Raw genomic sequence first — 16,261 nt, forward strand, 5'->3', positions numbered from 1 at the left:
ATATATATATATATATATATATATATATATATATATATATATATATATATATATATATATATATATATATATATATATATATATATATATATATATATATATATATATATATATATATATATATATATATATATATATATATATATATATATATATATATATATATATATATATATATATATATATATATATATATATATATATATATATACCTTAAATTTTACATGTTTTGTTCCTTTCATTGCTCGCAGTCAATAACATTAACGACAGTCTCGGTGGTGAGGTAGCAGTGTGTGTGTGTGTGTGTGTGTGTGTGTGTGTGTGTGTGACAGACAATACGGATAAGAGAGGAGAGGAAGACTGACGAGGGGTGTATAACAAAGGAAAGGAAAAAAACCCACTCGGAAAGGTAGAGACAGGGGTGAACAACGAGAGAGAGAGAGAGAGAGAGAGAGAGAGAGAGAGAGAGAGAGAGCGTCAGTAATTCATTCCGACCCAGTTCTAAGCTTCACGCTCGTCGCACTGTAATGATATTAGATTCCCTAAGGACCTGTTATCCTTGAAATCAGTCTGCTTGATAATGAGAAGCCAAAGTGATGCACTATTTGATTGCTCCTGAGTTTTCTTTTAAAACTCTTTACATCTATAAGTATGACCTTGACCAGCTACAATTCAACAAAAATAGTGCATGGAGTATTTTTTTTTCTCGAGTCTTGCATGGACGTTATCAATTTCACCGCGATATGGAACAATTCACAACTTTCGGAGCAGTGAATGGAATCTTTATATACATCTATGAGAAAGAAGAGAATAAAAGAATAATAGATTTTGCAAGTTTCAGCCACTGCAGTGTTTGGATACTGCCACAATACTCGAGAAAGAAAAATATCTCGGAGTGATTGATGATCTAACAAAGACGGGCCAAGTATAAATGAAAGGATCGAGTCACAGGTTTTCAAGGTGAAGAACACAAGGCGAGGATAAGGAAGCAGAAGCATGGAGTTCTTCTTTAGTGAATTCCAAGCATCTTTGTAGTAATGAATGGGGCGACTGATCCCATAATGAGGAAGTCGATGCATTTTAACATTTGAAGCTCCTCTCACCAGCCGGACTGCTAGACTTCATGAAATCACAATTATACCAAGACTCACAGACAAACGTCCGGAATGTTGTTGTAAATAGCCGGACAGAGGCTACGCAGGGTTTCCATTGATTTTGATAAAGTTAAGTGCTGAGGGGATGAAACACATGTGCACCTGACCGTTTCATATGAGGTTATCAAACTCCTGAGATCAGCGCACAGTCCGCTCAAACTATAGTAAATCCACCCACCTAAGATAAATTGATTTGTTAACTACAATAGTGCAACAACGACGTCGAACACCGAAACGGTTGGAAATTCAAATTATATCAAAATTATTTAATTATCATCATTAAAACTAGCACTGAACTGAACTGCATGAAGAGCCTAAGATGAAAACATTTAAAATACAGAAGAAATTAATAACGTTCACCGGGATGCCTCAGCCGATCCTATTCCTTGTGTAAGTGATATCTTCAGAAGACTGCAATCGTTTTTTTTTTACTCCTCTGTCAACTCTTTCTGTCGTCTTGAGTCAGACGGAACGCATCGTTTTCGTCTACCGCCAATTTTTAGTAAAAATAAGAACTATGGTTTCTAATCCACACTTTTTTTTTTTCTGTTAAATGGAAGAATGCTATTATCGTGATAGAAGAAATTTAAATAAGTTGGTGAATATTTATTTGTATACATATTTTTTTTTCTTTTAGCCTAGCAATAAAATGTTCCTTAGTTGTTTGTTTACATTTCCTGGGGACTGCGAATGTGCGACGCTTTTGAATATTTCTAAGGCAACTTCCAAGTAGCTGGCCAAGATGAGCAGTTATGTTATCTGTCAGTGGACAAAACACTCTGAAGAATTTCTCATGGAGAACATTAGAGGTCACCTTAACCTTTGGGATCACAGAACAGCTGATTACAGCAAGAAAGGCATGAAGAGGGCAGCATATGATGCAGTCAGGTGCAGTTTGAGGGGAATATTCGTTTCCTTCTCTTTAAACACATTTTAAGGTGCAAAAAATTTAGCCGCGGCTTGCTGGGATGAATGAGGGGCCATGTTTGTTTTCAATCGACAGTCGCGGAAAAGTGACAAAAAAAGAAGACGAGACGGAAAAGTGCTAGTGTGACGCCGCCTAATATATATATATATATATATATATATATATATATATATATATATATATATATATATATATATATATATATATATATATATATATATATATATATATATATATATATATATATATATATATATATATATATATATATATTTTTTTTTTTTTTTTTTTTCTATCAGTGTTTAAATGATAGCATAGAATCTACAAAAAGCCAAAGCCACCATACTGAAACATTTCCGTGCTCCTATAACATCAATAGTTAACGAGACTTTTCCGTACGTGTTACATACATTTGCAATACATTAGGTTGAAGCATAGATGATAAAGATGCAAATACGAATTGTAATTGAATAACTTAATAGCGGACTATTCTTCATGTCTGTGGCATTGTTTTTTTAAGAGAGTTACATTTACACATAACGTTTTACTTAGATGATAAAGATATTGTTAGTATATGATATTTGAAAAAAAAAAGTTCAAAAGCGGATTATTCCTCGTGTCTGCGGTAATATTTGGTTAGTTAAGGAGAGAGTTACGTACACATACGAGTATAACGTTTGCCTAATGGAGTGACGCCTGGGAGTGTGGGCAGCCATCCATCAGTCAGCGAGGGCGGGAGGAGGGCACGTACTCCATCTCACTGAGCACACACATCCCGTCCCCCCCTTCCTTCCCCGCCCCGCCGCCGCCGCCGCCGCCGCCTGCTGACCTCGACCGTGCGCGAAAGGCGTGGTTAGATGAAAGATGACTGACATGGAAACTTAGGTGGAATCTTCACATAATTCTATTACTGATGTCATCTTTCATTAACGTCATTAATTCAGTGTTATTTTGACAGGAGGAAATAAAACAACTGGTGTAAAAACAAGCACTCTCTACTTTTTTTGTCTAGAGTTGATTATCTCTTTCTGCCAATTTTAAGGTAGACAACATCACCATCACCATCATCATCATTAAAAGCTTTTCGTCTCATCAATTCCCCTCCTCTAACTGACTGTCTTCAGCCTCTTTCTCACCGCCGGAATGTTGTATTTCTTGCTATTTTTAATCGCTATCTTCATGTTAACTGCTCTACTGATCTTGCTGACCGCAAGCTTCCCCTCCTGCAGCCTAGCTGCACAAGGCTTTCTTATTCTTCTAACTCCTATTCTGTTCAACTCTCCCAAGCAAGAGTTAACCAGTACTCTGTCTTTCATAAATTTCTCTGGTAAACTCTGGAACTCCGTGCCTGTTTCTGTATTTCCAACTTCCTATAACTTGACTTCAATAAAGAGGGAGGTTTCAAGACATTCGTCCCTAATCTTTGGCAAATTTTTTCGACTGTAAGGAGACTGGCATCTGAGTGGGCTTTTTTTTCTTCATATTTCTGTTGCCCTCGACTATTCCTCCTCTCTTACATGAAAAAAAAAAATAATTATCAATAGCAAAATCATCCTTCCTAAGATCATCATCAATACCATCAAAATTATCATCATCATCATCATCATAATCTCCATCTTTTTCTTTCCCTTTTTTGTTATTTTTGTTCTTGCCCATCAAAAACTGAGCATGTAAAACGTTAGTATACACAGATTTCTCTCATCCCTCCAGCCTGCCATCCCATGCATTCATAGCATTTTACACATTATTCCAGGTTAGGTAACATGAAGGCTAAAGAAAAGAGGAAAATTCAACGTATAGCGCAAAGTAGCACAAGGAACTATACTACGAGTGGTTGAAGAAAGATTTATCATTCTTTTCCATTTACTGTAATTCGCGTAGCAGTGAGTTGTTACGTTACAGTGTTGGATGACGACCGTTTATCCGCATTACTGCTCTCACTAATTTACTAAGGCCGCTGTCAAATAGAGCTATACTATACGGTATACGATGCACGTTTTTCGAGGGCACGCGTATAGCTGGAATCGAACAGGGGGAGATGCCCACCAGATCGGATCGGAAACGCCGCGGAAGCTTACGAAGCCTCGGAACGGACACGACACGACGTTCAGTACGCCCATCAGCTCAGACGACATCGGATCGGAAACGACGCGAGTGCTATGTTTATCTTTCAGTCTGTCCAGCTACACGTTGAAAGTTTCTATATACTACTTAGCAAGTAAAAAAAAAAAAAAAAAAAAAAAAAAAAGACAAACAACATTTTCGTGTTGAATTTAAACGAATTATTACATTTATGGAAAAAAAAAAAAAACTACTGTCACTACAGACGGCCCCACAAGCGTAGAATTATCGTACAAAGCGTACGATAGTGAGGAAGGGTATCGTACATCGTATTTGAAGCAAAATTGTCGTACAAACACGATAATTATCGTACGAATGACAGCCCTGCATCACAACCTATCCAAACACCGTTCTGTGCATGCGCAGTCTCTCGGACGCATCAGAATTATCAGAAATATATTCTTTCCAAGATATCCGCGTCGTTTCCGTTCTGATCCGATGCGTCGTTTCGTTTCCGATACGATCAGGTGGGCGTTAGCACGTTCAAATGTATGGTTTAGATTTTTTTTTTCCGATGTTTCGTGTCCGTTCCGAAGTGTCGCTTCCGATCTGGTGGGCGAAAAGCCTAAGAGCGCGTCACATAGGAGGGCATTATGAAATGCCGTATAGCTGCGTAGGGTAGGGTGGGGCAAAAAGCCCACCTTAAGGAAAAAATATTTATATAAAAAAAAACTATTTATTTAAAAGATGTGTAATTTTGTAATAATGTAGTTACAGTATATCCCCATATTATAGCAAAGTATTATTCTTTTACAAATGAAAGAACGCTGCGAAAATATGCAAAATTCAAATAATGTGTGAATAGGCTTTTTGCCCCGTTGCTGAGGCAAAAGGCCTATATATGGGCCTTTTGCCCCAACTACAAAAATTAAACCGAAATAATTTTTCATTTGAAACAAAAATCACATTTGTATCTACAGACAACATTATTTTTGAAAACATATGCCTTGCCTCATAATAAAATAACAAAAATAGTAGCTCACATGAGCCTAATATGTACCTTTGCTCAAACAACAAAAAAGACATCACTTCAAATGAAACAAAAATCACTTTTCAAATGAAAAAAAAAAAAAATTACGTTGCTTCTTAACTGCAAACATATTTGGGAAAACATAGACCAATTCATATAATAAAAGTTATAGAAATAATAACCATCACATGACCTAAAAATGACTAGTTCAATCTTCATCACTGTAATCAGACAGGCAATTGGGGCAGTAATAACTAGGATCTCCTGATGAACACGTTACGTGAGCCCAATTTTTGCAGGCCATATACTGAATCCATTCTTCACCTGGACGACTTTTCTTATACGGCCCTAGACAAATAAGACAAGGCCATTCCTCTTCTTCTGAGTCACTGAGGTCATCTGGCATTCTTTTTTTTAACCTTTTCGTCTTAAAAAGCTGTTTCTTTACTTTTTTCCTGTTTTCATTCTTCATTTTCGATGTAGATGCATTCTTCACGGCTGATTTGGCCTTCTTTTTTTAGAGAAAATAATTCAGCTGTCAATTTGAAGGGAGAAGTAATATTTTCAGCTTTCTCGAGTTTTCTTTTGCACGATTTTGGGTGTTTTGAAAATTTTGGACTTGGTATCAAGCTTTTTAATGTATTAGGTGGAAACATTAGTGGACTGCTTGCTAGTGAGGAATGTTCAGAGATTGTCCTAGATGAAGCCTGAAGGCCCAGAAAGGATAATCGTTGGCGCCACCTGCTTGAATCATATTTGATGAAACAAAGTCATCGTCAGAAAATATGTTTTTGTCCAATGGCCACAACCCACAAACTTTAAACCCATTCACAGATTCTTCAATGGTTACAACTCTGTTATAAGCCGTTTCAAAAATTTCTGCAATGTCATAGGACGTTATCTTTCTTCTTTTATTTGAGAACATAAAGGAGTCACAGGCCTGATTGTATGCTGCTTTAACTGATTTGAAGAATGTTCTATCTAAAGGCTGCATCCTATGGGTGCAATGGGAAGGAAGTGTGATCATTATCAATCCATTTTCCCTTGCTAAATCGATTGCAGCTAGTGTTTTATGAGAATGATGACCATCAAGGATTAAAATGTGTGGGTCTTCTTTGGATAGCTTTACAACACTGATAAAATGAGTCAACCATTTTATGAAAGAGTCTTCATCAATCCACCCAGAGTCTATTAATAGAAGCTCCATCTGCAATGGCCTTTAGAGCATTTCTTAGGTCATCATCACTGTAGGATGCTCTATTTGTTTTCCGCTTGTATGTCCATACCATCTTGCATCAGATCTAACATGAAAAGAAAGTTATGTTAGTTATGTACCAAAATTTATGCCTTAACAGTAGGCTAGTCATATATATATATATATATATATATATATATATATATATATATATATATATATATATATATATATATATATATATATATTTTTTTTTTTTTTTATTTATTATTATTATTTTTATTTTATTTTATTTTATTATTATTATTACAATTACAGCGGGGCAAAAAGCCTACCCTGGGCCTTTTGCCCCTACATTAGGCTAGGCCTCTTGCCCCTATCAACCATGTAACACTGAAGAAGCCATTTTGAAAATGCTTTTCAAATAAATAATGGAAAACTCTCTACACTATAAGAGGAGAGGCTACTTGTCTAAACTACAGTACGGATTGACTGCAAACAAGGAACCATCTATTTTCATGAACTATACTTCATGAGATATTAGAACAAATCAAGCAAAAAAACATAATTGTACATACTTTTTTAAGTGAGTGGAACTGACGACACCACCTCTTCACTCAAGAACATCCGTTACACTGCGCTGAAGTTGCCATGCACAGTTGATAATTTTTTACGCATGCGCGGTAGCTGAGTCAAATAGGGTTTTGCCCCGGGTAGTCTTTTTGCCCCACCCTACCCTATAGTATAGTATAGGGAGAATCGAGCATGTTCGATTTTCGTGTACCGAATACCTCCAGATACCATCGTGATTTTTTGTGGCAGCTAGTATTTTATGCAATAATACAATGATTATTGCGACTCATTTCATCGAAATTTCGAAGCACATGCACAATTTGCATTTTAACATTTGTATTTGTATTTATATTTAATATTTCGAGTCAAAATGTGGGATATGCCAATCTTGTGCTCCCCCCCTTCAATTGATAGTTGTTTCACTCACCTGATGGTCAAAACCAGCTTTTCTTCTCCTGATATCGGTTTCCTCCAGTTTGATCCAATGGGACTGAGGTGGAGTAAAATTAGGTTTTTCAACATTTTGTAGCTGTTGTATGACATACACATGTAGTTGAAAAACACCTTCTCATCAGGGTGATCGATCAGGTTCTGAAATGTGGTGTGGAGCTCCCCCAACTCAGGTCTCATTTGGAAGTGCTGTCGTACCCATGCCCTTCTTTTCTTCCCACGTGTCTCCTCAGCCTCCATCAATAATAGAAGAGCCAAATCTTCTGAAGAATCCATGTTGATGGCACTCAAAAGACTGTAAGTAGTATACGCGTGCACCCTCTATGTGACCAGCCGTGCCCGTATAGAGTATAGCGTATAGCGTATACCGAATAGCAAATACCGTATACCGTATACCGTATTCCTTTTTATTGTTGTTATTATTATTTTCGAATTAGGCTGTGCCTAGTGGCCACTTGTCTTCGCCGCCACCATCTGACTACCCCGAAGACGAGTAAGGGAGACACGTAACGGGTAACGCTGAGTTCTTGGACTCAGGACAGTGAGTCCAGTGTCTCGGGGCACGTAACGAGCAACGCCTTGCATCTGAAAAACAGGTGTATGGGTCAGTGGGGTCAGTGCCATTGGGAACGTAACGGACAGATCTGGCATCTGGATCAGTGGGGTCAGTGCCATTGGCACATAACGAACAACGCCAGATGTTGGGGCTGGGAGTCAGTTTTCCCTTGCTCAAAATTATTTATTTAATGTATTAATCCATGTTTTTGAGTTTTCACAGCCACGGCAGGAGACACGGATCATCGCTGGAGCAACAACACCTTATCCTCATCCTTACCAATAACCTAACACCTTCTTTCTGTAATCTTATTACAAATCCTTTATACTCCTACCCTCTAGGTTTGTCAAAAACCTCATCTTAAACTTCTATTTTTCTTTCTTACTCTTTATGAACCCCCTGACTTCTTGACTAACAAACTAAACTAACTATAATCTCTTCTTAACTAATAACTACCTATTAACAAATTAATACCTCTAAAATAACTAACAATTCACTAAATCTCAAAACATATATGTATATACACCTTGTTCCCCAAAAGCAGTACTATAATTACAAATGATGCCAACACAGGCGATTGTAACATATTAAATTTTTACTAATAACTTACAAAACTATCTTTGACTAATTAACCGCTAACAAACTAATACCCCCTAAAAAACTAAGTCACCACTAACATAAAACAACTTTCTGTAAACTATACAGAGACTACGATAATTAAGAGCTTTTACTTACATTAATTTATGTATAAATACACCAATTGATGGCCGCAGCATCAGCAGTCTAAGATGTTAGGGACTTAGCTGTGTCTCTAGTGGGGGTCTGACTCACTACAGCCGCACATTCTGAGAAATAAAAGCACAAGCACTCTCTCTCTCTCTCTCTTGCATAAGTGAGACAGGCCAAAACCCCCACTAGACTCTGTTGTTGTAGGGAAAGTTGTGTTCCTGCTGATGCAAATGCGACCAGAGCATTAAATGGTGTTTGTCTGCAATATTAAAAATTATTAAAAAAAAAAAAATAAATAAAAAAAAATAAATAAATAAAATATAATAAAATGAAAAAGCCCACAACCTATCTCTCTCCCAACTTTCTTTCACCCTTCTCTTCCCACCCACTTTCTCTTTAGCTAGCTATTCCTTTTTCTTCACCCCTCTTAAAAAAAAAAAAAAAAGTATACCGTATAGTTCTATGTGACAGCGGCCTAAGGGACCCAACACGAGGCACGATGTCTATTTTTAGCCGCCATCGCCGAAGTGTGACTTGAGCGTTCTATCTCTCCCTTCTCTCCGCTCCCCTCTTCCCTCACCTCTCTCTCTCTCTCTCTCTCTCTCTCTCTCTCTCTCTCCTGACGCGCACCTTCCTTGCCCTCATCCCTCTCGAGTCACATCACTCCCACACACCCCTTGTCGTCTGGTATATAAGTCTGCAGGAAGACATGCCGATCCATTACACTCTCACCTCCTTTCCCGCCACCACAACCTACCCGACACCACCTGCCCGACACACCGGCAGTCAACAGGTGAGTCGAGTTGATACAGTGAGCTGCTCTTGTGTTGAGCCGCACCTTATCGCCATCCGACTCTGAATGCTGAAGTTGATTTTGTGTAGCTGCACACACACACACACACACACACACACACACACACACACACACACACACACACACACACACACACACACACGCCCGGTAGCTCAGTGGTTAGAGCGCTGGCTTCACAAGCCAGAGGACCGGGATTCGATTCCCCGGCCGGGTGGAGATATCTGGGTGTGTCTCCTTTCACGTGTAGCTCCTGTTCACCTAGCAGTGAGTAGGTACGGGATGTAAATCGAGGAGTTGTGACCTTGTTGTCCCGGTGTGTGGTGTGTGCCTGGTCTCAGGCCTATCCGAAGATCGGAAATAATGAGCTCTGAGCTCGTTCCGTAGGGTAACGTCTGGCTGTCTCGTCAGAGACTGCAGCAGATCAAACAGTGAAACACACACACACACACACACACACACACACACACACACACACACACACACACACACACACACACGCCCGGTAGCTCAGTGGTTAGAGTGCTGGCTTCATTAGCCAGAGGACCGGTGTTCGATTCCCCGGCTGGGTGGAAATATTTGGGTGTGTCTCCTTTGACGTGTAGCCCTGTTCACCTAGCAGTGAGTAGGTACGGGATGTAAATCGAGGAGTTGTGACCTTGTTGTCCCGGTGTGTGGTGTGTGCCTGGTCTCAGGCCTATCCGAAGATCGGAAATAATGAGCTCTGAGCTCGTTCCGTAGGATAACGTCTGGCTGTCTCGTCAGAGACTGCAGCAGATCAAACAGTGAAACACACACACACACACACACACACACACACGCACACTTTAACATCACTATCATTAATTTTCAAAGCACAGTTAAGTAAAGGGAATCTTTCTTTCCTATTATAGAGTAGATTATATTTTTGTTCCCAGCGACGAGGTGTGAGGCGAGTGCAAAGACGTGTTAGTATCATTCAGTCACAATCCCAACATTAGTGGTTCATAGACGTTAGTTCATAAGTATGTATTCGTTTTCTTCCATTGAAACAGAATTCGCGTGTCAATTAATGATAAGCAAAGTAATGTCTCTTTAATATCATCTCAAATTTCAGGACACTTGGGTCACTATGAATCTTAACCAAAACTTTGAGTTGCTATTCTTGCTAGTCCTTACTTATTATCCATCTATTCAATGTGTGATTTAACATTAGATGGAATCAAATAACCAAATATTTTAAAATGTCAACGCTCAACACTGACGATACTATATACACATAGTTTGCTATATACTGACCGATAGCTACAAAGGTGCAGCAAAGAATACTCCTAGTGCCTGTAAAGTAACACGATTAACCTCTTCAATACTGAGAGGCATTTTTTCCATGATTTTTGGAGATGATTAGACGATTTTATTTGCATTAGAAATTCTTTATGGAGTTCAGAAGATTAATGGCCAGTCTTTACTGTTTTTCATCCCTACATAAGTTTCTAAAGCTGTATAAAATAGCCAAGTAGTAACCAGAATGAATTTGAAAGAGCTGCACGGTACTGAAGGGGTTAAAGATAGGGCAGTTTTGTTAAGTTGTCTATTTTAAAACCGTCTTATACATTGATATCTCCATACTGCGTCCCTTCGCCAATCATAGTTGTCATGCCAATATTCTCATTCCGTAAGTCACCGTGCTTGTATTATACCTTAGTGTTGATGCTGGATGGGTGCAGTGTTATTACAGTGCTACCTTATGTCACATTTTCTCTTTAATCTTTTTGTGATTCATTTCATAAATCGCAAAACATGAAATGATATGTGACCGAATTGAACAATGTTATTTTCTTAATACTATCAAGCATTGTTTAAATCATAAAGAGTCGTCCGGGCTTCTGTGTCCACCTCGTTTAGAAGCAATAAGAACACTTACTGATTGATCCAGGTATCTATCCACCTCCATGCACTGTAGATCATACGTCACCCGTGGTACGGTATACAATCAGCGAAGTTTATATCAATTTGCTTGACAGGTCGATTTTGAGATCTTTTTAACATAGTCTTAACTGCGGTTCTGTCTTTTTCACATAAACTTTTTATCACTTCTGATGTATACTGTGAATATTTTCGATTCAATACTTCGATAGAAACTCGACTTCAGAATACATCTAATGAAGTTTATGAATAACGTATTCAAAGTATTTCCTGACCGACCTGATTATTGAGTGATGGATAAGGAAGACAACCACTGACAGACTGCAGTATATATATATATATATATATATATATATATATATATATATATATATATATATATATATATATATATATATATATATATATATATATCAAAATTAATGGTCACGTTTTACTTCATAATAGTCTTTTTTCTTTTTCTGTTTAAGTCAGCTAAATGACTGCATAATGTATGTCATAGTAGGACTACTGCTGTTGCTGTGCGCAAGAACCCTTCTACACTGAAATTTCACTTTATTAATGATAGGTACCACATAGAATTTATATGTGTGCGACACCGCCGAATACGAAATAATATTTTCTGGTCGTGATGGGTCACGAAACACACACACACACACACACACACACACACACACACACACACACACACACACACACACACACATATACACACACACACACAAATGGGCAAGCCTCTTAATGTGTAGCCCCTGTTCACCTAGCAGTAAATAGGTACGGGATGTAACTCGAGGGGTTGTGGCCTCGCTTTCCCGGTGTGTGTTGTGTTGATGTGGTTTCAGTCCTACCCGAAGATCAGTCTATGAGCTCTGAGCTCGCTCCGTAATGGGGAAGACTGGCTGGGTGACCAGCAGGCGACCGATGAGGTGCATTACACACACACACACACACACACACACACACACACACACACACACACCGCGTAGTGTAGTGGTTAGCACGCTCGACTCACAATCGAGAGGGCCGGGTTCGAGTCCCGGTAAGCGGCGAGGCAAATGATCAAACCTCTTAATGTGTAGTCCCTGTTCACCTAGCAGTACATAGGTACGGGATGTAACTTGAGGGGTTGTGGTCTCGCTGTCCCGGTGTGTGGAGTGTGTTGTGGTCTCAGTCCTACCCGAAGATCGGTCTATGAGCTCTGAGCTCGCTCCGTAATGGGGAAGACTGGCTGGGTGACCAGCAGACGACCGAGGTGAATTACGCACACACACACACACACACACACACACACACACACACACACACACACACACACATAAGAAAAAATAGTGATAAAAACAATACACATAATAAGCAGCTTTCATAATTGCAATAATACCACTCACATAAAGTCAATGGTAAACAAAACTTACCTGCATTATTCAAGTTTGTAATGAGTCGGTGGCAGTTTGATCGGTGTTTTTTAGTACAAGTTCACGCACGGCCACCTTAGCTCAGTGTTGTGTCAGCAGCAGCAGGCATGCAGTCGGGTGTGACGGTGACGGTGGTGGTGACGCTGTTGGTCGGAAGTGCCGCCGCCTGCTTTATAACCAACTGTCCCCCTGGAGGAAAGAGATCAGGAGGACTCATGTCTACTCTCGGCCGCGCTCGCACGGTGAGTTTTCGCCCACCCATAGGCAAGGTACTCGAGTGTTAACCAACTGGAACTGGCAAAACATCATCATGTATGTAAAACTAATGTTATTTTGAAATAACAATGGGTAATGTTCTAAAGGCAACGGAAATGATACTTAGGAGTATTAAAATCTCAATAAAGTTTGTAAATTGTACAGAACACCTTTCTCTTTTTAGTTTTGATGTTCATTCATAGTGTACTTACGTGCTTATATTCCAACAAGTCCATCCAACAATTATGATTCCACGATCTGTATTGTCTCGCAGTGCGCGTCCTGTGGTCCCGGTCTGTTGGGTCGCTGCATTGGTCCCGACATCTGTTGCGGTGCCAGAATTGGCTGCTTCCTTGGATCACGAGAAACCCGCCTGTGTAGAACAGAGAACATGGTGCCCATCACATGTTACAACTCAGACCTCAAACCCTGTGGTAGGATGCAGGAAGGCCGCTGCGCTGCGCCAGGAATTTGCTGCACAGAGAGTAAGTTTTAACTTTGGTTAGAGATGAGTTTTTATTTCCACTAGTAATGGACGTCTAAAGTTAGAAACTGTTTTTAGAGAATCTCAACAGCCCAGAGCAGTTTGACCGGTGTCATCCTCCACACAGACTTGCATCTTGCATCATGCAACTATTTTAGAAGCCACAGTAACTTGTCATGGCATGGTGATTAATTGTAGTTACATTATCTTGCATAATCACATGTAAAGCAGCAGGCTCACACACACACACACACACACACACACACACACACACACACACACACACACACACACACACACACACACACACACGTACATTTATTATATATATTCTCTTGATGAGTCCAAGCAAAACCTGAACTCGTGATAGCACGTCTGCCCTGACATTCAGTGAGTGACCTTGTTCACGGCCTGGTGGTCTGCCGTTCTTCTTCTGAGTAACACCCAGGCCTTGGCATTTATCTCAACACAGCAAAAATAGATTTCAACTGTTGTTGGATCTTCCTCTCTCTCCCACGATATGCCTCGCTTAAGTAAATATTTGTTTCTCTATCCTTCCATCTAGATAAGTGTGAAACAAATGACGATTGTGTGGCGGAGGACACGCCCGCCGAGGAAGTGGCGGAGACCCAGCGAAGCGGCAGACCTAGACTGGATCTCCTGACAGCCGCGAGAGATCGTTGGGAGGAACAGTGAGCTACTCACTGCCCTGCCTGCCCGTCCTTGGTGCATCCCTCTTACCGCAGCAAAAAGTAAAATTGGTAAAGAAAATGGAAGTCACAAAAAAAAAAAAAAAAAGCAAGCACGCCAGAGGAAGACTAATCGAAGACATTCTAGATTCGGAGAAACCCATATGACATTGAGTTCATGTTGAGAGAAGGAGGCTACCTACACATGTTCGTTCCTATCCTGTTGCACTGACTGCCTCTTTGGGGCTGAATCTCTCTCATGCATGTAAAAAGTCATCATGACACAAATAAACAAGTGCTATTTATTGATATTGTTTCCAATTATTGATCTATTTCGTAACATTTCATTAATTTTCCTGGAACACTGAATGCCCATGCACCAAACTGCACCACCACCACCACCAACAACAATAACTACCACTACTATACTACTACCACTACTACTACAACAACAACAACAACTACTACTACTACTACTACTACTACTACTACTACTACTACTACTACTACTACTACTACTACTACTACTACTACTACTACTACTACTAAACTACTACTACTACTACTACTACTACTACTACTACTACTACTACTACTACTACTACTACTGCTGCTGCTGCTGCTGTTGCTGCTGCTGTTACTACCACTACTGCTACTTCTATTACCATTAGTACAGTTCTACTATTACTCTTTTTGTATTACATCAGCAACTCTTTTAATGCATACATATTAGGGAAAACGAGAGAAATAAATAAGCTATTCATCGGCTGAGTAGAGGTGAGGTGCTGCGCCTTACAATTAACACCGGACATAACCAGCCTCATCACAAACACCATCTCTTGTCCCTTGGCTTGTCATTCCCAATATTGAGCAAGTGACGGAGGTTTTGGTATACTCGGCATAACTAAGCAGTACATTATGTATTGAAATATGTAACCTTAAAGTGTGCTGGTTTTTATAGTTAAATGAGAAACGTGCATGGACTAACACTCGTCAGATTTACAGGTACGTATATGACAGTGACTATATATGGGTTACGTTATGTTGGATCAAGTAGTAGGCATTAGGTTAGATGATATGGATTAGTTAGGTTTGGTAATTAATCGTGCTCGAGGTATCGTGTAAAATTTGTTCTGTAATGTAATTTTTTTCTGGTTTCTCTCTGCATCATGACGACTCATCCTACGAATAAATCAAGATCTATGTCTATTTACAAAACCTTTATGATAATGGCAGTATAATAAAGCGTTCAGTGTTACAAAGTTTGAACTCATGCAACATCGAGTTTCTTTAAGCTTTCAAAAAACACGCTGTTACACAGAGCTACTTCGAGTAGTGCTTCGTCAGCTCCGTCACCTTTGTAAAGGTGAGAGTGACAAATACACGAGGCTCCATATGACTTTGGGAAGGACAGTAAAGTACGAGTATAGAGGTTATCGCTACTAGTTTATTTAAAATTGACAAAAGTTGATAAAATCTGTATATTCAAATTCAAATACATATATATGTATATATGTACAGTACATACATACACCTCTCTCTCTCTCTCTCTCTCTCTCTCTCTCTCACATACGTTTAATCTGAATTATGCACCGCTGATACTCCTGACCCCCTACTGCAGAAGGATGATGATAGGGGCATTACCCTGCTGTCTCCAGCTGTCAGACTGGGCCAAGGATTTAATCAATTTCACGGGATCAGTCGAAGGAGCAGAAGCGGTGGCGCTAACCTCCGATGCGGAAGCCTTAGTGAGTGGAAGAAAAGAAAGAATTGTATTATGTACAACAACAACAACAACAATTACTGCTTCTACTACTACTACTCCTACTACTACTACTACTACTACTACTACTACTACTACTACTACTACTGCTATAATACTGGTATTACTGGTACTATTACTGTTATCGTCCAGTTCGCCTCTGTTCTTTATTGAGGGTTTGTATAGACAAAGCTGAGTCCCATCCCTCGCTTTCTCACAGACCGGTCACAATCAGTAAGAACAATTAAGGTCTTTTTATCTTTAGTC

The 16,261-nt window shown here is 39.4% G+C and overlaps 2 protein-coding genes across 3 annotated transcripts in view; one reads left to right on the top strand and one right to left on the bottom strand.

Moving 5' to 3' along the window:
* Positions 1 to 9,314: 9,314 nt before the first annotated feature.
* Positions 9,315 to 14,537, top strand: LOC123504958 (oxytocin-neurophysin 1-like). Of its 2 annotated transcripts, none has more exons than XM_045255925.1 (4): positions 9,315 to 9,469; positions 12,904 to 13,046; positions 13,334 to 13,544; positions 14,109 to 14,537. In XM_045255925.1, exons 2-4 carry the CDS (start codon positions 12,912 to 12,914, stop codon positions 14,237 to 14,239), a joined length of 477 nt encoding a protein of 158 aa, XP_045111860.1. In that variant the 5' UTR covers positions 9,315 to 9,469; positions 12,904 to 12,911; the 3' UTR covers positions 14,240 to 14,537. The 2 variants fall into 2 exon arrangements, with proteins under 2 accessions (XP_045111860.1, XP_045111861.1); XM_045255926.1 differs by having other exon boundaries at positions 9,337 to 9,469; positions 12,901 to 13,046.
* A 1,122-nt stretch (positions 14,538 to 15,659) lies between these two features.
* LOC123504957 overlaps positions 15,660 to 16,261 on the bottom strand; it is a 2,130-nt gene continuing 1,528 nt past the window's right edge. Inside the window, exon 3 of the mRNA XM_045255924.1 lies at positions 15,660 to 15,976. Coding sequence (XP_045111859.1) covers positions 15,845 to 15,976 — 132 coding nt within the window. The 3' untranslated portion in view covers positions 15,660 to 15,844. The remainder of the gene's footprint in view (positions 15,977 to 16,261) is intronic.

The sequence above is a fragment of the Portunus trituberculatus genome, chromosome 17, assembly GCF_017591435.1.
Source record: "Portunus trituberculatus isolate SZX2019 chromosome 17, ASM1759143v1, whole genome shotgun sequence".
Classification (NCBI taxonomy): Eukaryota; Metazoa; Arthropoda; class Malacostraca; order Decapoda; family Portunidae; genus Portunus; species Portunus trituberculatus.

Coding starts and splice junctions, on each gene's coding strand:
- LOC123504958 (XM_045255925.1), top strand. CDS start 12,912: ATGCAGTCGGGTGTGACGGTGACGGTGGTGGTGACGCTGTTGGTCGGA. Junction 13,047..13,333: donor CTCTCGGCCGCGCTCGCACG/GTGAGTTTTCGC, acceptor ATTGTCTCGCAG/TGCGCGTCCTGTGGTCCCGG. Junction 13,545..14,108: donor AGGAATTTGCTGCACAGAGA/GTAAGTTTTAAC, acceptor CCTTCCATCTAG/ATAAGTGTGAAACAAATGAC.